Here is a 23,446-nt window from a genome sequence, read left to right on the forward strand (position 1 = left end):
GCACCAAATCCCAAAAATAATAAAATTTGTAATCCACAATAATTCCTCGTTACTCCGACTGAGTAGTGCGTTTTAACCGGATCTTGCAGGGATTCTCTGGATCTGCTGTAACTTGCCAGGAATCGACTGCTGCTGGTTTAACCCTGGAGTGATGTATCCACGGAGTCACTTCGGCTACTTTTATTGCTGTAGGGGTAGACAAAAGAACAACATAAGGACCTCTCCACTTGGGCCCTAACGGTACATTATTCCACTCTTTAATCCACACTTGGTCTCCTGGATGATAACTATGAACAGGGGGATAAATATTCACAGGTAATCTATCTTGTACCCATTTCTGTACCTCCTCCATAGTCTTACCCAACTCTACAACCTGCTGCCGGGTAATTCCTTCTCCCAACTGACTCAAGTCCCCCCTTAAGTTACCAAGTACGGGAGGTGGTCGCCCATACATGATTTCAAAAGGAGAGAGGCCCATCCTTCTGGTAGGGGTACTGCGGATTCGCAATAAAGCTATGGGTAAGAGAACGTTCCACTTAAGTTGGGTTTCCTGACACATTTTAGCCAACTGATTCTTAATAGTTCTATTCATTCTCTCTACCTTACCAGAACTCTGGGGTCTATATGCTGTATGAAGTCTCCACTTTATACCTAGCATATGAGTCAGTTGTTGTAGGCACTGATGAACAAAAGCTGGACCATTGTCCGATCCTATAGAACAGGGTAGTCCATATCGGGGTATTATTTCTCGTAGCAGGAATCTCACAACTTCTCCTGCTTTCTCTGTACGAGTAGGACATGCTTCTACCCAGCCTGAATAGGTGCACACAATTACCAGCAGGTAACGATGTCCACCCGATTTAGGCATCACTGTAAAGTCAATTTGTAAATCGGACATGGGGAGTCCCCCCATAAACTGGACTCCTGGTGGCTTTACTGGTCCTTGTCTTGCATTATTTTTAGCACACGTTACACATCTTCGTACAATGGCCTGAGTCAAGTTGGACAATCTTGGTATGTAGAAATGTTTTCTGAGAGATTCTTCTGTGCTGTCTCTCCCAGAATGTGTCCCGTTGTGATAATTTTGGACAATTTCTACCGCTAGTGATGCTGGTATGACTATTCTTCCATCTTCTAGCTGATACCACTTGTTCTCCAAATACTTTCCTGGTTCAGTCTTTAACCACTCCTCTTCTTGAGCTGTATAAACTGGAGTCCATTGGGACAGTGGAGTTGGTATAAGAGCAGCTATATGCCCCACATATTCCTGTCTTCCTGATTCAGCAGCACGCTTAGCTGCACTATCTGCCATCCGATTTCCCTTGGTTACATCACCATCTCCTCTCAGATGCGCTCGACAATGTATGATACCGACTTCTTTCGGCTCCCACACTGCTTCCAATAGTTGTAGGATTTCAGCTGCGTATTTGATTTATTTGCCTTCTGAATTCAGTAGTCCTCTTTCTTTATACAAAGCTCCGTGGGCATGAGTGGTTAAAAACGCATATTTGGAGTCCGTGTAGATGTTCACTCTTAAACCTTCAGCCAATTGTAACGCTCGTGGCAGTGCTATCAATTCTGCCTTTTGTGCTGATGTTCCTTTCGCCAGTGGCCGAGCTTCTATCACCTTGTCTATTGTTGTCACTGCATATCCTGCATAGCGGATCCCTTCTTTCACATAACTACTGCCGTCGGTATAATACCGTCGGTATATAAAATTGAACATCGGGGTTCTGGATGGGAAAATCACGAAGATCTGGTCTACTTGAGAATACTTCATCCATTACTTCCAAACAATCATGTTGACTTTCAGTAGGTTGTGGCAAAAGGGTAGCTGGATTTAAGGTGTTTACAGTCTCTAAATGCACTCTTGGGTTTTCACACAACATTGCTTGATACTTGGTCATACGGCTGTTACTAAACCAATGATTTCCTTTGTAATCCAACAACGTCTGTACTGCATGTGGGACTCGTACATAAAGTTCTTGACCCAGAGTGAGTTTATCGGCTTCAGCTACCAGCAGGGCGGCTGCAGCTACAGCTCTTAGACAAGGTGGAAGTCCGCTGGCCACTGCATCCAATTGCTTAGACATGTAGGCAACAGGTCTTTGCCATGATCCCAAGTACTGTGTCAATACTCCCACAGCCATTCTTCTTTGCTCATGTACATACAGGTAGAATGGTCGTGTGTGATCAGGTAGACCTAATGCTGGGGCACTCATCAAAGCCTTCTTCACATCTTCAAATGCCGTTTGCTGTTCTTGGGTCCATAAGAAGGGGTCGTGCTCTGTACCTTTGATAGCTGCGTACAGAGGTTTTGCCAGTATCGCGTAGCTGGGAATCCATATCCTACAGAAGCCTGCTGCCCCCAAGAATTCTCGCACTTGTCTTCTATTCTTGGGTATCGGTATTTGGCACACAGCTTCTTTTCTCTCTGGCCCCATAATTCTTTGACCTTCAGAGATATGGAATCCCAGATATTTGACAGTTGGCAAACACAACTGAGCCTTCTTTCTAGACACCTTGTATCCTGCCTTCCATAGAATGTGTAGTAGATCGTGCGTTGCTTGCTGACAGATTTCTTTTGTAACTGCTGCTATCAACAAGTCATCTACATATTGTAACAATACACACTCTCCTGGGATGGACTCGAAATCCAGTAGATCTTGACTTAGAGCTGAACCAAATAGGGTAGGTGAATTTTTAAACCCTTGGGGCAGTCTTGTCCAGGTCATTTGGCGTTTTGAGCCCGTTACAGCGTTCTCCCATTGGAAAGCGAAAATACATTGACTTTCTGCGGCAATTCGGAGGCAAAAGAAGGCATCTTTGAGGTCTAAGACTGTAAAGTAAGTAGCCCCGCCCGGAATTAAAGCAAGCAGGTTATATGGATTGGGTACAACTGGATGTATACTAACAACCGCATCATTGACTGCTCTCAAGTCCTGCACAGGTCGATACTCATCTGTACCGGGCTTTTGAACAGGCAGCAATGGGGTGTTCCAGGGGGAAGTACAGAATTTTAGGATACCATACCGTATGAACTTATCCAGATAAGATTGGATGTTCTTCTTAGCCTTCTGCGGGATGTGGTATTGTCTTAGGCTCACTGGATAAACCCCAAGTTTTAGTTCAATTTTAATAGGTGGAATATTGCGGGCCAGTCCTGGTGGGTTGTTCTCTGCCCAAACTCCTGGTATGTTGAATAAGGACTCATCACTCCTAGGGTTTTGGCTAGTCAACGCTGTATAAAGTCGCCACTCTTCTTCCTTTGGTACGGATAATGTCATAATACCTGAAGGTCCATTAAACTTTAAGGATGTTGTTCCATTTGGTAGGAACGTAATCTGTGCTTGTAATTTTGATAGCATATCACGTCCCAGCAATTGGACTGGACATTCAGGCATATAAAGGAATTGATGTTTTACTACGTGGCCTCCCAATGTACAGAGTCGACTTTTAAGAACCGGTTTTTCAGCACTTCTTCCAGTTGCTCCTATTACAGTAATAGTCCTTCCAGATGGAGGAGCAACTAGATTAGTCACCACTGAATGTTCAGCACCAGTGTCGATCATGAACGCACTCCTTTTTCCCCCTATTGATACATCGACCATAGGCTCCGCTCGACCAAGGGGGATGGAGCCCGGTCGGTATCAATAGTCCTCCATGACCGTGTCAGCCAATCCTACAAAGTCCCTGCCTTCTCTATTGCGGGACCTTTGCGCTGCTGGGATATACCTATCTTCCCTGACACTTCCTCTGTTCCCATTGCTCCCTCTATTACCATTACTCCCTCCGGGGCCTCCTCTACCTCTCGCTCTGCCTCTAAAGTTTCCGTAACCTGCCCTGGGTTGGTCTCTCTCGTACTGCTCTCTTTGTGGACATTCGTTCCTCCAATGCCCTTCTTCCTTGCAATACGCGCACTGATTCCTACTCAAAGGCTCCCTACTCCATCTACTATCGCCTCTATCTGGGCCCCGTCTATCTACGCCTGCGATCGCTACCGCTAGCATGTCTGCCTTTCTACGCATCTTGCGCTCTTCCTCTTTCTTACTTTCTGTTTCCCTATTCATATATACCTTATTCGCTACCTCCATTAGTTGGGTAATGGACATACCTGCAAACCCTTCTAACTTCTGTAAAAATACAATAATAGGTCGCGCTATACAGAAAGTATAACAATAAGTAGATAAAAATATATATGTACTCACATTTAATAAATAGGCAAACAGAGAGTAAAAATAGATATGTGTATAAAAGTCCCAATATATATTAAAATTCTTGTAGGTTCCAGTAGGATAGTAGAGACTTGATGGTGATATCAATGAGAGGCTGGATCTTCTATAGCTGAGGGGATCTTGTCTCAATGACGGACATGTAAATGAAAGGATAGAGGAAACTCCAATAGTGTAAACTGTGATTGAGTGACTGTGACTCACATTTGCATGAGCAGGATATACCGCTCAATATGATGGCGTGGGTGGTACATTATTGCCAGTTGATAAAGCCCTGTGTGGCGAAACGCGTTTTGGCTATTTTTATATATATTTTTTACTGTATTAATAAAGAAATATTGGCTTTTTTACCTTTTATTTGCCATATACCTTTTATTTTATTTTATTTTATTCATTTATTTTTAACCTGGTTACACGTCACTTTGAAGCCGACCATCGTTTAAAGAATCCTAGGTGGGGATTGTACCACCCACGCCATCATATTGAGCGGTATATCCTGCTCATGCAAATGTGAGTACACCCTTTACTTCTCAGACTTATTTATTATTATACAGTGAGCACTATATTTGGTCTCTATCTTTTTTTCATATCGAGAAATTATCCACACCTATATCCCGACAGTGGGGGGTCAACGCCACTGAATGCCAAATACACTTGAGCGAGTACACGCTCTTGAATAGGTGAGTGTAATACCTCCCGAATACACACTTTATTTTATCTACTCAATCACAGTTTACACTATTGGAGTTTCCTCTATCCTTTCATTTACATGTCCGTCATTGAGACAAGATCCCCTCAGCTATAGAAGATCCAGCCTCTCATTGATATCACCATCAAGTCTCTACTATCCTACTGGAACCTACAAGAATTTTAATATATATTGGGACTTTTATACACATATCTATTTTTACTCTCTGTTTGCCTATTTATTAAATGTGAGTACATATATATTTTTATCTACTTATTGTTATACTTTCTGTATAGCGCGACCTATTATTGTATTTTTGCTATTTCTCTTTTGAGGACGTTGGAGGGAACCTCATATCCATAGGTTGCAGCTTGTCTTTTCTTGTTTATTCCCCTCTAGAGCACTCAGCGCTGATCCTATACCCTTTCCTTCTAACTTCTGTAGCTTGCGCTTAATATCTCCATAAGCTTGGCTGACAAAGGCGGAGTTCACCATTCGGGAATTATCTGCGTCTTCCGGATTAAAGGGGGTATACAAGCGGTATGCCTCCAATAATCGGTCATAAAAGACACTGGGCGCTTCATCACTTTTCTGAATCACCTCAACTGTCTTCGACATATTAATGGCTTTCTTTCCTCCGGCTTTCATGCCAGCAATTATAGCGTCTCTATAGGCTCTGAGTTGAACCATATCAGCACCATTTACATTCCAATCGGGATCGGTGTTGGGATAATGTGTTGCGGCCCATGCTGATGGATTGGCTTGGTTTAAAGTACGGGCTTTATCCTCTAGTGCTTTAATGGCCGCTTGATTAATTCTTGTCCTTTCCTCATTGTTGAATAAAGTCATTAATAACTGCTGGCAATCAGCCCATGTCGGGTTATGTGTCTGTACTATTGAGGTGAACAGATCAGTCATAGCTTGTGGTTTCTCAGTATACGAGGAATTGTGGGTCTTCCAATTTAAGAGATCGGTTGTCGTGAACGGGACATATACGAAGACTGGGTCAGCATGTGCCATTTGGCCTGCGGCATCGATATAGGCTGACCCAGGATTCAGACGAAGAGGCATCTGATAGTGTTTTAATTGTTGGGTACCGGTCAGTTGTCGGGTCTGTATGGGGCTACGTGGAGGGGCGTCAGTCATGGGTTCCAGTCGGGGAGGAATAGGGTATGGGTATGTGGGAGCTTGGTTTTGGGAAAAGGTTGTAAATAAAACACTTCGAGTCGAGCTAGATGAAGCTTGACCGGAAGTCTGAAGTGGCGCCAAATCAGGATATTCGGATTTAATGGGGGTTGGTTCTGATTCCGGAAGGGGAGATTTAGTACGAGAGGTGGTGGATTCTGTACTGGAGGAGGAAGCGGAAGTGGATGAGGGCAATGAGGGAAGGGTTGCAGGACTTCCTGCATTTGCGTCACTTCCTCTTAACGGAAAGTAAGGGGGCGGCAAAGGGATCTCGGACTCAGGGGGCGTGTCCAAAATGGGCCTAACACCAGTCCTAGTGGACAAACAAGTCCTAGCTACCATGAGGCGACATTGCTCCTCGTGGCATGTCTGAAGCCATTTTGGCGAGTCATTTACGGCCTGTCTCCAACAATCAATATAAGGAAACTGGCCGTAAAGTTCAGGCCTACTCGATACAGCCACGTGTAAGCGCTGTACCAGAGTTGGATCCAAACTGCCACGTGGCGGCCATGCCGCAACCAAAGTAGGCCACTCCCTAGTACACAAAGTGACCAAACGTACAGGAGACATTTTAACCCCAAAATCACAAGTTTTGAATCCCTTTTTAAAATTCTTCACCATACAACCTAAGGGATCCGGAATCGTTGACTGCGACGCGCCCATACTTATCAATGGAACGTCGTTGACAACGAATACTATGCACGCGTACTATTCAACAGTCACACCCGTTTCCTCTGGCAACAGCACCACGTGGTACAGTTACCAAGTGAAACGTATACAATAACACAATAAACACTCAGGGAATTCCCGTACACACACAGCTGTTACACCAGTCACTAGATAATCAATATTATGCCCTTTGGCGAAACTATACAGTCACCCACGCTATAATTCTCTATATACGAATTACCGTCTATAACACACCCCAGTAACATCGTCTTTTACAAATAGCGGTTACAGTACGGTTAGCATAGGTCAAAGCACAAGTTAAGGTCACAATACAATTATTAGTGGTTATGGTGTTAAACATGCAATGGACGACAATGATTAGTACTTATATACAGTGTCAGTAAATATACAGGGTTATGGTACCGTGCACTATAATACAGCAACACACTATTAAAACTCTCGCTAGACGGCTGAGCTCGCGCTATATAACAAGATATACACTTTACTAAACAATCTTTATCACATTTACAATTCCCAACTAAACTATTGGCCAGTACCTTGATGGACTACCTAAAACTATATACACCCGTTTTGGTTAGCCACACTGCCCAAGCACCACGTATAGCGAGCTAGAGGACCGAATTTACACAGGTGCCTCTTAGTCGATTACTATCAAAAATCTAGTGGGTTCCAAATTTACACGCCTTCCCACTTAGCCAAGATAGGTTGAGAGCTAGCGAACCGAATTTACACAGGCGCCGCTTAGTCTCCCGGTCCCTCCGACCTAGCGAACGTAATATACACCCTAGAACGCTAGTCTAGACAAGACACCGGTGTCCGGCTAGGGCTATTTACACAGGACCCCGCCTGACTAACCAAATCAAACGGTCTGACTAAAGAGCGTTCGATTGAGCGGTGCGCCTTCGCTCCTTCCCTCCGACAGAGGGGGCAGATTCCATACACAAATAACCCCTTATGGGCCTACCGCACAATCGGTATACCCCTAGTGGGTCTGCCGTCTAAAACAGCAGTTGTCTTACCTCCTCGTTCCTGAACCTGAGTTCACACTCATCGACGGGGACACCCCAGCACTTCTCACGTAGAGGCCGATGATCTCCTGGACAACAGACCAGTGGCGCCGAGACGAAGGGAGGTCCACGCAGAAGTTCAGGGGTGCAGCCGTAGAGAACGTGGGCAAAGATAGACCGTCTCACGCCTCTGCCTCTCAGCTACCGTTGAACGATGAGCTTCCCGGCCAATGCACCAAATGATACCGGAGAAACTGACGGAAGCCAAGCACAGAGAGATGGACACAGGTTTCTTCAGGAAGGAAGAGATTCTTTATTGGATCACCGATCGGGACTCAGAGGGACTAGCGTCACCAAAATACCACAAGTTCTGAGCCCCGGACAATAGTGCAGGCTCCTTATATAGGCACATAACTCCTCCCATATTAAGCTCCACCCGCACATTCTCTTGACCAATCAATACAAATAAGAATTAACTTCCTGCTTGACCGCATGGCTTGTCCAGCACAATGGAGGAGGGGAATACTACATCCTGTATTCTTGCACATGCTCCGTACACTACTGATCGTATCTTGCCTCGTGCAACCAACTGATCGATACGTCAGCATATGCACGTACACATGCCACGTGGTAATCTCGGCCTACTACATTTATTTTTACCGAGATTCCACCACAACACAGGTTATTGGCTATGGGAGATAATGTATAATAAACACAGGTTACTGGCTATGGGGGGATAATGTATAATAAACACAAAACTGGCTATGAGGGGATAATGTATAATAAACACAGGTTACTGGCTATGGGGGATAATGTATAATAAACACAGGTTACTGGCTATGGGAGGATAATGTATAATAAACACAGGTTACTGGATATGGGAGGGATAATGTATAATAAACACAGGTTACTGGCTATGGGAGGATAATGTATAATAAACACAGGTTACTGGCTATGGGGGGATAATGTATAATAAACACAGGTTACTGGTTGTGGGGGGATAATGTATAAGTAACACAGGTTACTGGCTATGGGGGAGATAATGTATAATAAACACAGGTTACTGGTTGTGGGGGGATAATGTATAATTAACACAGGTTACTGGCTATGGGGGAGATAATGTATAATAAACACAGGTTACTGGCTATGGGGAGGATAATGTATAATAAACACAGGTTACTGGCTATGGGGGGGGGGTAATGTATAATAAACACAGGTTACTGGCTATGGAGGGATAACGTATAATAAACACAGGTTACTGGCTATGGGGGGGATAATGTATAATAAGCACAGGTTACTGGCTATGGGAGGATAATGTATAATAAACACAGGTTACTGGCTATGGGAGGATAATGTATAATAAACACAGGTTACTGGCTATGGGGGGATAATGTATAATAAACACGTTACTGGCTATGGGAGGATAATGTATAATAAACACAGGTTATTGGCTATGGGAGATAATGTATAATAAGCACAGGTTACTGGCTATGGGGAGGATAATGTATAATAAACACAGGTTACTGGCTATGGGGAGGATAATGTATAATAAACACAGGTTACTGGCCATGGGGGGATAATGTATAATAAGCACAGGTTATTGGCTATGGGGGGATAATGTATTATAAACACAGGTTACTGGCTATGGGGAGGATAATGTATAATAAACACAGGTTACTGGCCATGGGGGGATAATGTATAATAAGCACAGGTTATTGTCTATGGGGGATAATGTATAATAAACACAGGTTACTGGCTATGGAGGATAATGTATAATAAAAACAAACACAAAAAAAAAAAGAATGCAGCTTCAGAATTAAAGGGAAACTCCAATGCCAGAAAAACGATCCGTTTTTCTGGCACTGGAGGGTCCCTCTCCCTCCCACCCACCAATCCCCGGTTACTGAAGGGGTGAAAACCCCTTCAGTCACTTACCTGGGACAGCGGCGATGTCCCTCGCCGCTGTCTCCGCCTCCGCGACGCTACTCCTAGTGATTACGTCGGCCGGTGGGCGAGACTAATCTCGCTCACCGGCCGAGGAGACCTAATGCGCATGCGCGGAAATGCCGCGCATGCGCATTACGTCTCCCCGTAGGAAAGCATTGAAAAATCATTTCAATGCTTTCCTATGGGGTTTTGAGCGACGCTGGAGGTCCTCACACAGCGTGAGGACGTCCAGCGACGCTCTAGCACAGGAAACCTGTGCTAGAAACAAGGAAGTGACCTCTAGTGGCTGTCTAATAGACAGCCACTAGAGGTGGAGTTAACCCTGCAATGTAAATATTGCAGTTTATGAAAAACTGCAATAATTACACTTGCAGGTTAAGGGTAGTGGGAGTTGGCACCCAGACCACTCCAATGAGCAGAAGTGGTCTGGGTGCCTGGAGTGTCCCTTTAATCTAAATTGTATGCTGTCTAGGAGGTGGGAGGGAGGGTCTGCTGCTGATTGGCTGGAATGTGTCTGCTGACTGTGAGGTACAGGGTCAAAGTTTACTCAATGATGATGAATAGGGGGCGGACCGAACATCGCATATGTTCGCCGTCCGTGGCAAACGCGCTATGGACGCTGGGAACTATTCGCAGGCGAACCGTTCGGGACATCACTATAAATCACGAAAATGTATTGCCCCTCTTGCGTCGGGGAGGGAAAAGATTATATCTGGTGGTCTTCTATCTGATGCGCGCCTTTTGAAGGTGCAATCTACGATCACAGCTCCCTCGGCCGATACTTGGTTATGAAAGAAAGCTGAAGCAACCTCTCTGTAATTGGACAGTGATTAAAGGGAAACTCCAGTGCCAGGAAAACAATCCGTTTTCCTGGCACTGGAAGGTTCCTCTCCCTCCCACCCACCAATCCCCAGTTACTGAAGGGGTGAAAACCCTTTCAGTCACTTACCTGAGGCAGTGGCGATGTCCCTCGCCGCTGTCTCCTTCTCCGCGCCGCTCCTCCCTATGCTTCCGTTGTCCGGTGGGCGATACTGATCCCGCCCACCGGCCGAGGAGACCCCCGTATGGGGATTTAAACAACGCTGGAGGTCCTCACACAGAGTGAGGACGTCCAGCGACGCTCTAGCACAGGAGCTATAGAGCAGGAAGTTCACTCTAGTGGCTGTCTAATAGACAGCCACTAGAGGTGGAGTTAACCCTGCAAGGTAATTATTGCAGTTTATAAAAAAAACTGCAATAATTACACTTGCAGGGTTAGGAGTAGTGGGAGTTGGCACCCAGACCACTCCAATGAGCAGAAGTGGTCTGGGTGCCTGGAGTGTCCCTTTAAATCAGACAGTTTTTTTTTTTTTTTTGGAACCTCACCAACACCTATTTGTTACATACACGGGATAAGCATCCATAATATTTATAATCCTAGGAACTGGCATTACATATTAGATCACGGTCGACCAATAATCAAACTTTATCCATAGAACTTAAATGGTGCGGCCATTTTTCCGGAGATCACATCTCGTTCAACTATGTATTGTCCCAAATGATGCTTGTGCGCATGACGACGCTGGTCGCATTCGTGATTACTGAGCAGACATTGGTTGGTTGTCTAGGAGAAGATTGACCAAGGCGGAAACGAACGTTGAGACCACGCAGTTTAAGATTTCTACACAACGACATGATTACAGTCGTATTCATTTTGAAGGAAAAAACTATTTAATATTTTCAAGATTATCAGTAACGTATTTTTTTCCCCGTGTGCGCCACAGAGGCCTTGCTGCCGTCCATTTTCTATTGGGTATCGTACAGAGCGTGCACCGTTTTCACAGTATCCCATATTGCGGCTCATAAGCGTGACGTTTTTGGATCTGTTCAGGTATTAGTAATTATCCGACTTTTGTTTTAGCTTTTATTTTACTTTAACAGGTCCGTTTCTGTTCTCGCATCAAGGGCTTCGCCTTATGCGCGCTTATTTGTAATACCTCCTGTGACTTTTTTTTTTTCTTGTTTGCTTTAACTTCCAAAGGCGCTTTAAAAAGTAGGACAAAATGAAAATCTTTATCGGCAACGTGGATGACCAGACTAACCAGGATGAGCTGAGCGCCTTGTTTGAAAAATACGGACCCGTACTGAGCTGCGCCGTCATGAAACAATACGCCTTCGTTCACATGCGTGGGAAGGACGGCGCTCTGAAAGCTATAGAAGAGCTAAACGGACTTGAGCTTCACGGCAAGAAGATGGTGGTAGAGCTATCCAAACCCAGGCCCCAAAACACTTGGAAGATATTCGTGGGCAACGTTAGCTCGGGCTGCGACCTCACTGAACTGCGCAAAATGTTCGAAGCCTACGGGAGGGTGGTGGAGTGCGACGTGGTGAAAGGTAATGAGTGGGTGTAGTTGCTTCTGGGCACCCTGATTAAATGTGGAAGTAGCCGCCATTGGGGCACCTTTGTAAAATGTTTCGTCTGGAAAGGCTAATGAACCCTATGATTTTGGAGAGGTTTGCGTCAAAGCGCAAAATGTGCTTCAGCAAATGGCGGTTCGTGCCTGTTATCATGGTTTCAAAATGGCTGAGTGGTGAAGTGCTTTATATTGAGTGGTTTTGTATTATTGAAACGGTTTAAGAAGATCTTACCACAATTTAATTTGCTCAATCATTCTGGGTTCAGTTAAAAACATTTTAAATTTTTTTTATTTTATTAAGAATTGTGAATCAACTAGGTGTTAGCTTACAATATTGTTATACATAGATATGCAAAGGTTTTCACTACTGTGTACTGTTTTTTAACTTAATTTGAAATACACTTTACAGCAGGGGTTCCCTATTAATGTTTCCCTTGGAACCACTGACATCATGTATCAACATTGTGGACCCCTGAAAAAAAGAAAAAAAACTGCGCCGTTTTTTTGTTTGTATGTGCCAGTGTGTATGAATCTGACACACCAATATATACATACGCACGCACGCACGCACACACACACACACTGGCAGATAGTAACACACAGTGTGTATCTGTGTGTCAGGTGTGTTTATCAAAGTGTGTATCTGTGTTTGTATGTGCCTGTCGGTGTGTGTGTATGTATCTGACACATAGTGGCACACAGATACACACTGACACGCATCTTGACCCACAAACATACACACTGACACACTCAGATACACAGGCACATACAAACACACTAGCACATATACGCAAACCTACACTCTCACTGACAAGAACAGATACATGCACTCTCAAACTCTCACCGACAAGCACACATTCACTCACTGACAAGCACACACATACTCTTTGACAGACACACAAACACATAGAAACTCCCTAACAGACACACATACATTTTTTTTTGTATTTTTTTTTACATTTTACTCCACCCAGCCCCCCTACCTTTAGGAGTGCTGGCATGGAGTCCCTGTGGGGCTGCTGGGGTGCGGGCGCCTCTTAGTGATGTCGGAGTGACGTCATATTTCGGCTTTAGCATCACTGCTGTGTGCTCGAGGGAGATTACTGCTCCCTCGCCGCCTGCAGCCATTTTGTTTTATAAACTTTTGGCGGAACACCAATTAGGAAACACTGCTTTACAGATTTATTCATGACTTATTTAAATAGTTAATTGCTCTGTAACATTTATGGCAAGCCTTTACACCAATATATTGAGCATAAGTGGTGGTTATGTAATTCGTAACAATATTTTGCGTTATGGAACTTAATATTTCTGTTTGACACATGATGATGGGCCTTCTCTTGGTGTTTTATAACAAGATGTGGTGTTTGACATATCTACCTTGTACTAAAACAGGTTTCTCTCTTTTGTCCCCTGTTCCGTGTGCTACCTCATTAGACTTTGCGTTTGTTCATATGGAGAGAGAAAGTGATGCTAGGGAGGCCATCAAGGATCTAAATGGGAAGAATATAAAAGGCAAGAGGATTAATGTGGAACTCTCTAATAAATGTCAGAAGCCTTCAAGCTCTAATGGTAGTTCTCATAGCTCACGATCACGCAGGCCACATGATCTTCATGAACCACTGACAAATCATGTTGATGTTTATGACCGCCGGAGAGCCACTGAAGCCGCCTATGCCTCATATGCACTACGGTCACCACATGAGCGTTATATGGACACTGTTCGCTATAATTCCTATGAAAGCCATCCACGCCCTCCTTCCCCTCTTTACTATTCACGGGATAGGAGCCCTATACGAAGGTCACCCCCCAGATCATTGTACTCCGCCGCAGAGGCATCTGCTATTCTAACATCAAAGTACCGCCAGAGTTCTGCAGCATTGGCCTCTGCCTATGGTAGTCAGTCTTCACTTTCTTCAGCTTATGGAACCCATTCCTCAACGTATGGGGCAGATTTAGATGCGTATAGACCAAGGGGATCCACACTGTCGAGTTACGGCACTCACATATCCTCTATGGCGTCGTCCTTGGGCAATCAGTCCTCATCCAGTCCTTATGCTGCACAGTCATCTTCCCCTTATGCGTCGTCCGCACTAGTCAACTCATATAGGCAGCAGCCAAATTCTGCCTATGAGTCCTCAAAATTTGCTGGCCTTGGTCAACAGTCTGCATACTCGACTGTGCCCCCAATGAAGGCAGACCCACCAATGTACGAGCGCACCCGCCTTTCTCCGCCACGGAGTTCTATTTCTGACAGGTATGTCTACTAGCATTTTAACAGAATTTGTTATTACAGGAACAAACTCGAATTGTTAATGTTGGTGGTGGAGACATGTAGGTCCGTAAAAAATCTGTATACTTTCTGATTGGACATGGTCTGCTGTGTTAGTAGTGTTTCAAGTTAAGTATTACTTATTTTTATTACGAAATGTTCAAATTGTTGTCATCCAACAGACATTTTGGCAACATTATCCATGAAAGCAAAGAAATGGGATGATCAAAATTTGTATATTTTTATTGTACATTCATGGCTAGTAGATCTAAATAAGGTTCTGGATTTTATATTCTGTTGTAAAACATGCTGCAGTCGTAAATAAATGCACACCCACATGACATCCATGCAGGATTCTGTAACTGATGGTGTACTGGTTTTGCTGTTTTTTAAAAGGACACAATAGTCACTTGGACAACTTTAGCTTAATGAAGCCGTTTTGGTGTATGGAACATACCCCTGCAGCCTCACTTCTCAATCCTCTGCCATTTAGGAGTTAAATCCCTTTGTTTATGAACCCTAGTCACACCTCCCTGCATGTGACTTGCACAGCCTTCCCTAAACACTTCCTGTAAAGAGAGCCCTATTTAGGCTTTCTTTATTGCAAGTTCTGTTTAATTAAGATTTTCGTATCCCCTGCTATGTTAATAGCTTGCTAGACCCTGCAAGAGCCTCCTGTATGTGATTAAAGTTCAATTTAGAGATTGAGATACAATTATTTAAGGTAAATTACATCTGTTTGAAAGTGAAACCAGTTTTTTTTTTTTTTTTTTGTTTTTTTTCATGCAGGCTCTGTCAATCACAGCCAATGAGGTATGGCTAGGGCTGCATAAACAGAAACAAAGTGATTTAACTCCTAAATGACCGTGAATTGAACAGTGAAATTGCAGGAGACTGATCTATACACTAAAACTGCTTTATTTAGCTAAAGTAATTTAGGTGACTATAGTGTTCCTTTAACGGATTCTATAGTATAAGGAATAGTGGCGTCCTTTCATCACCCTCATATCACTGAAGTGGCCATGGTGCAACACATTTGAAGGAACACTGTAAACAATATAAAAACCTCATCTTATTGAAGTTGTTATAGATCAGTGATGGCGAACCTATGGCACGCGTGCCACAGGTGGCACGCCGGGCCCTCTCTGTGGGCATGTGGCCATAGGTTCACCATCAATGCAGAGTAGGCACCTGCATGCCCGAAACGGCAGGCGCTTACTCTGATTTCGGGTCGGGAGGCAGGGGGAGGGATCTGTGATGCAGCTTCCCTGTCCTCCCGTGCGATGCTGTGTGGAGCATTGCCGAGCGTTACCATGGCAACGCTCCACACAGCATCGCGCGGGACGACAGGAGAGCTGATTAACAGATACCTCCCCCTGCAGTGCTTACCACCACCAGGGATGGCTGTGCCCCCTCCTCACTTCTCCTCTACTTCATTAAAGGTAATAAGGAGGGAGGGAGGGGGGGGATACTGACACACAGTACCCCTACCCCCTACACACACAGCAACCCCACACACACACACAGCAACCCCACACACACACACAGCACCCCACACACACACACACAGCACCCCACACACACACACACAGCACCCCACACACACACAGCCACACACAGCACCCCCCCCACACACACACAGCCACACACAGCACCCCCCCCCCACACACACACACACACACAGCACCCCCCCACACACACACGCACACTGCACACACACACACACACACACACTGCACCCCCCCCCACACACACGCACTTTAAGGGAAAAAAAAGTTGGCATGTATTGCGGTTTGGGCACCCGGGCTCAAAAAGGTTCGCCATCACTGTTATAGATCCTCATGTTTTCCCCCTTCTGTCCTTAAAGGACCACTCTAGGCACCCAGACCACTTCAGCTTAATGAAGTGGTCTGGGTGCCAGGTCCTTCTAGGGTTAACCCATTTTTTCATAAACATAGCAGTTTCAGAGAAACTGCTATGTTTGTGAATGGGTTAAGCCTTCCCCTATTTCCTCTAGTGGCTGTCTCATTGACAGCCGCTAGAGGCGCTTGCGTGATTCTCACTGTGAAAATCACAGTGAGAGCACGCAAGCGTCCATAGGAAAGCATTATGAATGCTTTCCTATGTGACCGGCTGCGCGCGCAGCTCTTGCCGCGCGTGCGCATTCAGCCGACGGGGAGGAGAAGAGGAGGATCGGAGGAGGAGAGCTCCCCGCCCACCGCTGGAAAAAGGTAAGTTTTAAACACTTTCCCCTTTCCAGAGCCGGGCGGGAGGGGGTCCCTGAGGGTGGGGGCACCCTCAGGGCACTCTAGTGCCAGGAAAACGAGTGTTTTCCTGGCACTAGAGTGGTCCTTTAACGATAAGTGTTTTTACTAGTTTGAAGGCTTGAAAACCTGTTTCAAGCCCTCCTAAATTGAAGAACTTGGACTGGTACTTCCTGGCCCTCATACCCAGTCATACCGTGAAGTGTCTCACAGCTTGTCCTAGAGAATCATTGCATTCAATTATTCTCTATGGCAAGAATTTGGCTTTTTAATCAGTGCTTCTGCATGATTAAGTGCAGACTAGTGGCTTACTGAGATTAGTGGCTTACTGAGATTAGAGAAGGTGTACAGGATCTGTTCATCAAAACTGATATATTTAAAGGGGCATGCATCACTTGATGATTTATTTTTTTTAAACTACCAGCAAACACATTTAAGTATACAAACCAAAAAAAAACTTTAAAAAGTATGTATAAACGTTTCTAAACTCTCACCTATGGGAGTTTCGTCAGCCTCTCCCTCAAGTTTCAGAGTAGTCTACTAATGACATAAACAGGGTGTCTTTGTACAGCAGCAGGAGAGAGAAACCCAACACTGAAGCCTGCTCTGATCAGTTATCGTCCCCCCCCTTGTCAGATGTTGCAGTTTGAAGAGATATTCCAACTGGACTTGTGTAACTAGTCATGCATGCCCAATGCACCTTTTTAGCATTCCTGTGGCTAGGACACTGATTAGATCAGTCTATACCGTGGATGTGGAAAGCATAGGAAAGAAACGCGTAAATCTGAAGACAAAGTTCATATTTATATGTTTATTTTTTTCAACCCTTAGAGTGAGGCAACTGTCTCATTCAAAGTTATGCATATCCCTTTAAGCTGTACTGGCTCTGGTACTTGGTGTCCATTTTAATATCTTTTGTCCAGCTAACAATCAAGCTTTAGTCCACTTGATTTAAAATGGTCATTAATGGCCTTTCAACACACATTTCATGTACCACACATTTGACATCTTTAGTTTTTAGGAAGAATCTTAATGATTTAAAAGTATCTGCTGTCAATATCTGAACATGTTAAAGTATTTTTATGGATTTAGCATGGTCACATTTGCATAAATGCTATTCATGGTTTTGATCGGATTACATGCTAAGTGTTTTTTTTTTTGTTTTGTTTTTTCAATTATTTACTTATGTTTAAAAGGCCTATTAAAGTGTTTTTTGTTTTTTTTCCTTGTTTCGACCGCAGGATTTCTTCCGATCGGCATTATTCTGCACTATCTGATTACCGCCATTTAGCAGATTCACAGGCTATCTACCGTCGTTCCCCTCCCAAGTCTCAGGTGGACTATCGTCGATCACTGGATTCCCTTTCCGATTACACTTTTGGTGATTACTTAAGACCAGCACCACTTTCATCTAGCTATCAGCGCCGTTTGTAAAGAGTGTGATCAAGTCAGTTGGAAATGTGGCTTTAGGTTGTTTAATATTTTTCTCTATAATGCTAGACGGGGAAAGCAGTCTTTTTATATATATATATATATATATATATATATATATATATATATATTCAAAACTATTTTTGTAGCATGTTTCCCCCTCCCCACACACACATTTATTTTATATACAGATATTTTGCAAATCGACCTCCCTGTTTATAAACAATAATTCTGGATTCTGCATTGTTCACAATGAATATTTCAGAAGTGACATGTAAGCTTTATTCCCAAATTTTTAATTTCACCTGACCTGATGTCATTGTGACCTCAGCTGAACTCTCCAAGCGCAATTCCTCTACTGCTAGTGGAAAAATTTGAGGTGTAGTTAATCATTTAATAATTACACTGCAGTTAAACAGAGAATTATTTTTTAAAAATTGCCCCATCTCCTAGATTAGTTTCACTACTTTGGAAAACCATATAATTAGCTATGATATGCATAATCATCACACAATATATCTGAGGCTTTAAACAAACAGTATAAGTGTATCTGACAAGAAAAGTAGGTGTGTGATGAATATCTTTACTTAAGGAGCACTCTAAGCACCTAAACAACCTCAGCTTAATAAACTAGTTTTGGTGTATCTCATGCATCTGCACTCTCACTGCTTTATCCTCTGCCATTTACAGGAACAGTAAAGCTTCCTGAAAATAAACATTTATTCCTAACACTTTAGTTTTTCCCCACACCCCCCTTTGACATAAACTTTAATAGGTTTTTTAACTCCCCTTTTTCCAGCACAGATTCAATCTCCCTTAGCATTGCTCATCTCTCTTCCTCCAACACTATCATCGTATAGGAATAGCCTGCTTTAGATTTGGTCCTATCTAATGATTTGGGGATCAGATGGGAAGTGCATGCAACTAATTTCCCTATAAGAATGAATTAAATCAATTTCTTTTTTCCTATGGAGACTGCAGCCATGTGAACGTTGTAGGAGACGCCTCTTGTGGCTGTCAGCTGGAAAGCCACTAAAGAAGCATTTAACACTCCAATGTAAATTTTGCAGTTTCTAGAGAAATAACAACAACAAAAAAAGTTTTACATTGCAGGGTTTAACTTTAACCTACAGGAACACTATACCACAGCCACTTAATTCAGGTGACGTGTGACTTTAGTGGCTGTTTAAGAGTTAAATCACTTTGGTGCCTGTTTATGCAGCCCTAACCATTCCTCGCTTGACTGTTACTCATCATTACCTGAAAAAATGGTTTCAGTTTCAATCAGAACTTGAAGCACAATGTTTCATTGTAGGGTGTTAACAGAGCAGAAGATAAGAAATAATCAGTTAAATTCACTGTGCAATAAGAGAAGCGAAATAGCCTCTAATTCAGGAAGTATGTAGGGAGACTGTTAGTCATAGCTAGGTGAAGTGTGGTTACAGCTGCATGAAGTGATTTAACTTCTAAGTGGCAAAGAAAGCAGTGAGACTACAGGGGTGACATATATATATATACACACACACCCCGAAAACTTCTTCCTTAAGTTAAAGTTGTTTTGTTTAGTTTCCCTTTAATATGCAGCTTTTGTATGCATCTTTATCTACTTTCAGTTAAAGATTAAAAGGAGAGTAAAAGTGTATTTACTTTATTGCCAAAAGAGGCTTTGAAATATTTAATTTTACTATTCTGGTTGTTGGCATTGTGTTTACTGGAATAATAATGCTTCTTAATGAGAAAAAAAATTCTTGTCTATGCACTTATTTTTATCATACCAAATAAAACTGTTTGCGTTATTTTTGTGTGTTTTTTTTTTTTTTTTTTTTTGGGTCAGTTATAAATGTGGCAGTAGAGTGCCAATGTATTTCACAGTGTTATTACAAGGGGCTGAAGAACAAAAATTGCATTTTCCAGGATTTGAGTTATTTTCTTATCCACTGAATTTGGCAAAAATGTGTTTTGTAAGAGGAACACTACATAATGCCCAATAACAATGATTTATTATCATTGTTTTTCTCCAAACAAATAGTAGTTTAGCTTTCAGGGTCCCTCTTTGTAACAAAAAATGTGTGTGTGTATTTTGTTGGGTAATCTAAGATATATATATATATATATATATCTCGAGAGATATAATTACATTACACACACACACCCTCCCCGCCGCACCCCTCCCTTTAAGGGACCCCGTAGTTCTTTGTTTTAAGCGGTGATATAGACACATGATCGGCAGATGGCACAATTAAGAAACGTTATTTAAAATATATATACGTTTAATACACACCATAAAATGCAAAGCAACAAAACAATACAATTATAATCGATTTTGCTATACTATATAGGATTTCAATTCAACAAGTCAAATCCTTTACCCTTTAGGGCAAGCATGTCAAACTCAAAGGCTAGCAAGGGCCAAATAAACCAGGATTACGTTTATGTGGGCCGCAAAAAAAAAAAAACTTACATTTTCATAGAAACTTAGGTTTGTTTTGAAAAGTACAGTAGAAAAAAGCGCATCCCCCTCTACTAAATCCCAGCACCCCCCTACTAAAGCCTAGACTTGTTTAAAAAAAAAAAAAATGAGCCAAAAAGCAGACTCCACTGCTATTGCCGCTGCCAGTATGCGACTCCAGAATCCAGCCTCTGGTATACCCCCAATGGCGCGTCCTCACCCTGTGCCATGGTGGATCCTCCACTAGTCCTTGAAACCCTGTGAAGGTGGAGCATGTTGACGTCATCTCTGCATGTGACTTGGTGTTGCTTGCCTCTGTGTACCTCCGGGTCCTCCACTGTCCAGCTGCGGCCATCACAACACTGACAAACACATACTCACTCTCTGACAGAGACGCACGCATTCTTGCACACACTCACATTTTATTTATTGTTCTCTACCTTTAGGAGCTGGTGTGGGGCTTCTCCCTGGGGTCCAGTGGGGATCTTCTCCCGGGAGGTCCCCTACCTGCTCCCTCACGCGTACAGTTTAGTGGTGCCAGAATTACCTATTCCGGCATTACTACAGAGGGCGCGCGCAAGGGAGCAGTGAGGAGCAGGAAGACTGAGCTCCCTTGGTGCCGCCAGCGACCTCTCCTCCCTGGCTGAAGTAGCAGAGTAGGCACCTGCAATGCGGGGAGAGCAGGTGCCTACTCTGCCTGAGTAAGCATGTCAGACTCGCAGCTCACCAGGCCACAAAGAGATTCATTGTGGGCTGTATGCCGCGAGTTCCACATGCTTTCTTTAGGGATTAAAATTACTCCTTTCTTGCATTTACTATCTTATCAGTGATATACGGTAAACCGAGATATCAATTTCCAGTGGAGCCCAGCCTATAGAACTAACAATATGGTATACTACTAATTTACTGAAATATTTGTTGCTATACCAATCAAACCTGCCAAGCATATACCAATCAGTTTAACTACAATAACCCGATATATATAAAGTTTCTGATCTTTTAGTATTATCAGAAGCATATATACAAGAAGCAAAAACAAAACCAGTTATGGAGGGGGGGAAATTGTGATTGAAAACCACTTCCACCTGAAGTCAGTGGATAGTCAATACAATGTTAAACAAAGATCTGCACACGACTTGCTTTTCCAACAGCAATCACAAATTTGTAGTGATGTTACTACCGCAAAGGATTCTGGGTGGGCATATGCAAATTAGTTCAATGAATCACATTTTTGCCTCATTCCATTTTAAACATGGATTCCTTTGAGTTTGTGTTTGCTGTATGAAAATTTAGATTTATGTGGGAAAAGCCAGTCTTATGGGTTGACTGGTGTGCAAATCTTTGTTTAACATTTAGAAAAAACGTCTACTGGTAGTGGTTGTCTAGAACCAGACTAACGCACTAAACCAGTAGAAGATAACACCTTAGTAGAAACTCCAGAGGTGTCATGGGGCATAACCCCTAAATCTAAAAACTACAAACTAGATACTCAAAATACTGGATCCAAGAACCATATATATGACTATCAACTGGAAATATAGTTACTGAAAAATAATTATGAATATGAATAGATAAAGGTGATGTAGGTAAATAAGGTCAAACAATAATAATAAATGGTCAGAAAAAAGGAAAATACAAGCCAAATGTCCTAATGTCTCTAGAGTAGTCTCTAATGCTCTCAGTCTTAGACTTTAATGTGATACTAGTTATGTCAATGTCTGAGATTAATATGAGCTATAAATCAGGATAGATGTAATGGGAGACCTAGGAAAATGCCTTAACCCTATGGTGTTCAGAGGTACTTAGAACAGCATGACTGTAATCAAAATATCATACAGCGTAGCGCCACTTTTAGTGGTCTGAGTGCATGAATCACCTTGATGGGGTGAATAGGAGTATTTAGCAAAATTTAGAGCTACGTTTAAAAAATATTAATGATAAACATCAATTCAATATGACTAGGCATGGGATAATGAATAGTCGATGATAACAAAGCAGCAACCCAGTATAGTAATATGCTGGATAGTTTGCAATCAGCTTAATCTAAAGACTGACAACAAAACAGTAGCTCAATATAGCCAAGTGCTGGATAGTTTGTGATTGGATTGATAAAATGTATCCAAAATGCCTTTTAGTTACAAATGAGGGAATGTCAGAGAGAATTATATAAAGGTAATGTAACCAATTATGCTCCCCTCATTTATAAATAGCAAAATGCACAAATAGCTCCATTCAAAGTATAAGGCAATAATTGAGGTAGAAAGAAACAGTGTTAAAATAAAAGCGTGCTACTGTTCAGAACCATACAGAGTGTTGGTTGCCTGCACATAGCGATAGAGTGCCCTGTGAAGTGAGAAAGTGAAGGAAAAAACCCTCAATCCGACGCGCATTTTGGTGCCTAAGTGATGCACCTTCATCAGGGATGCCTAAGTGATGCACATTCAGGGACGAAGGTGCATCACTTAGGCACCGAAACACGCGTCGGGTTGAGGGTTTTTTCCTTCACTTTCTCACTTTACAGGGCACTCCAAGTATGGTTCTGCACAGTAGCATGCTTTTATTTTAACACTTTCTTTCTACCTCCATTATTGCCTTATACTTTATTTAAGTGGAGCTATTTGAGCATTTTGCTAGTTATAAATGAGGAAGCATAATTGTAGATTATGCTAGCTTTAGTGTACCTATAATCTTAATTTTATTAATGACAGGAGGCGAGTATTTGCTTAAGACTTTCTTTACTTCACAGCAGCACTTTTTTTTACTTAGTAACAGGGTAGCCAATCAGAAAAAAAGATAACAAGGTATAAAAGTCCCTCCCTGTGATGTCACTTGCTCTTTCTGGCTGCCAACAAATAGGAACAGGAAACTGAAAAGGAACCAGATGA

At 42.9% G+C, this 23,446-nt stretch overlaps 1 protein-coding gene across 2 annotated transcripts; it reads left to right on the forward strand.

Annotated features, from left to right (window-relative positions):
• The first annotated feature begins 11,328 nt into the window (after nt 1-11,328).
• On the forward strand, nt 11,329-19,908 carry LOC134579265 (RNA-binding protein 14-like). Of its 2 annotated transcripts, XM_063438486.1 has the most exons (4): nt 11,329-11,619; nt 11,770-12,122; nt 13,583-14,402; nt 17,923-19,908. In XM_063438486.1, the coding sequence occupies exons 2-4, from the start codon at nt 11,792-11,794 to the stop codon at nt 18,113-18,115; spliced, it is 1,344 nt and encodes a 447-aa protein (XP_063294556.1). In that variant the 5' UTR covers nt 11,329-11,619; nt 11,770-11,791; the 3' UTR covers nt 18,116-19,908. The 2 variants fall into 2 exon arrangements, with proteins under 2 accessions (XP_063294556.1, XP_063294557.1); XM_063438487.1 differs by lacking the exon at nt 11,329-11,619 and having other exon boundaries at nt 11,627-12,122.
• The last annotated feature ends 3,538 nt before the right edge of the window (nt 19,909-23,446 follow it).

Source organism: Pelobates fuscus, chromosome 12 (genome assembly GCF_036172605.1).
Source record: "Pelobates fuscus isolate aPelFus1 chromosome 12, aPelFus1.pri, whole genome shotgun sequence".
Classification (NCBI taxonomy): domain Eukaryota; kingdom Metazoa; phylum Chordata; class Amphibia; order Anura; family Pelobatidae; genus Pelobates; species Pelobates fuscus.

Bases quoted from the DNA above. Each gene is read 5' to 3' on its own strand.
- LOC134579265 (XM_063438486.1), top strand. From the start codon at position 11,792: ATGAAAATCTTTATCGGCAACGTGGATGACCAGACTAACCAGGATGAG. The intron at 12,123-13,582 runs GTAATGAGTGGG...CTACCTCATTAG, and splicing joins GGAGTGCGACGTGGTGAAAG to ACTTTGCGTTTGTTCATATG. The intron at 14,403-17,922 runs GTATGTCTACTA...TTTCGACCGCAG, and splicing joins CGGAGTTCTATTTCTGACAG to GATTTCTTCCGATCGGCATT.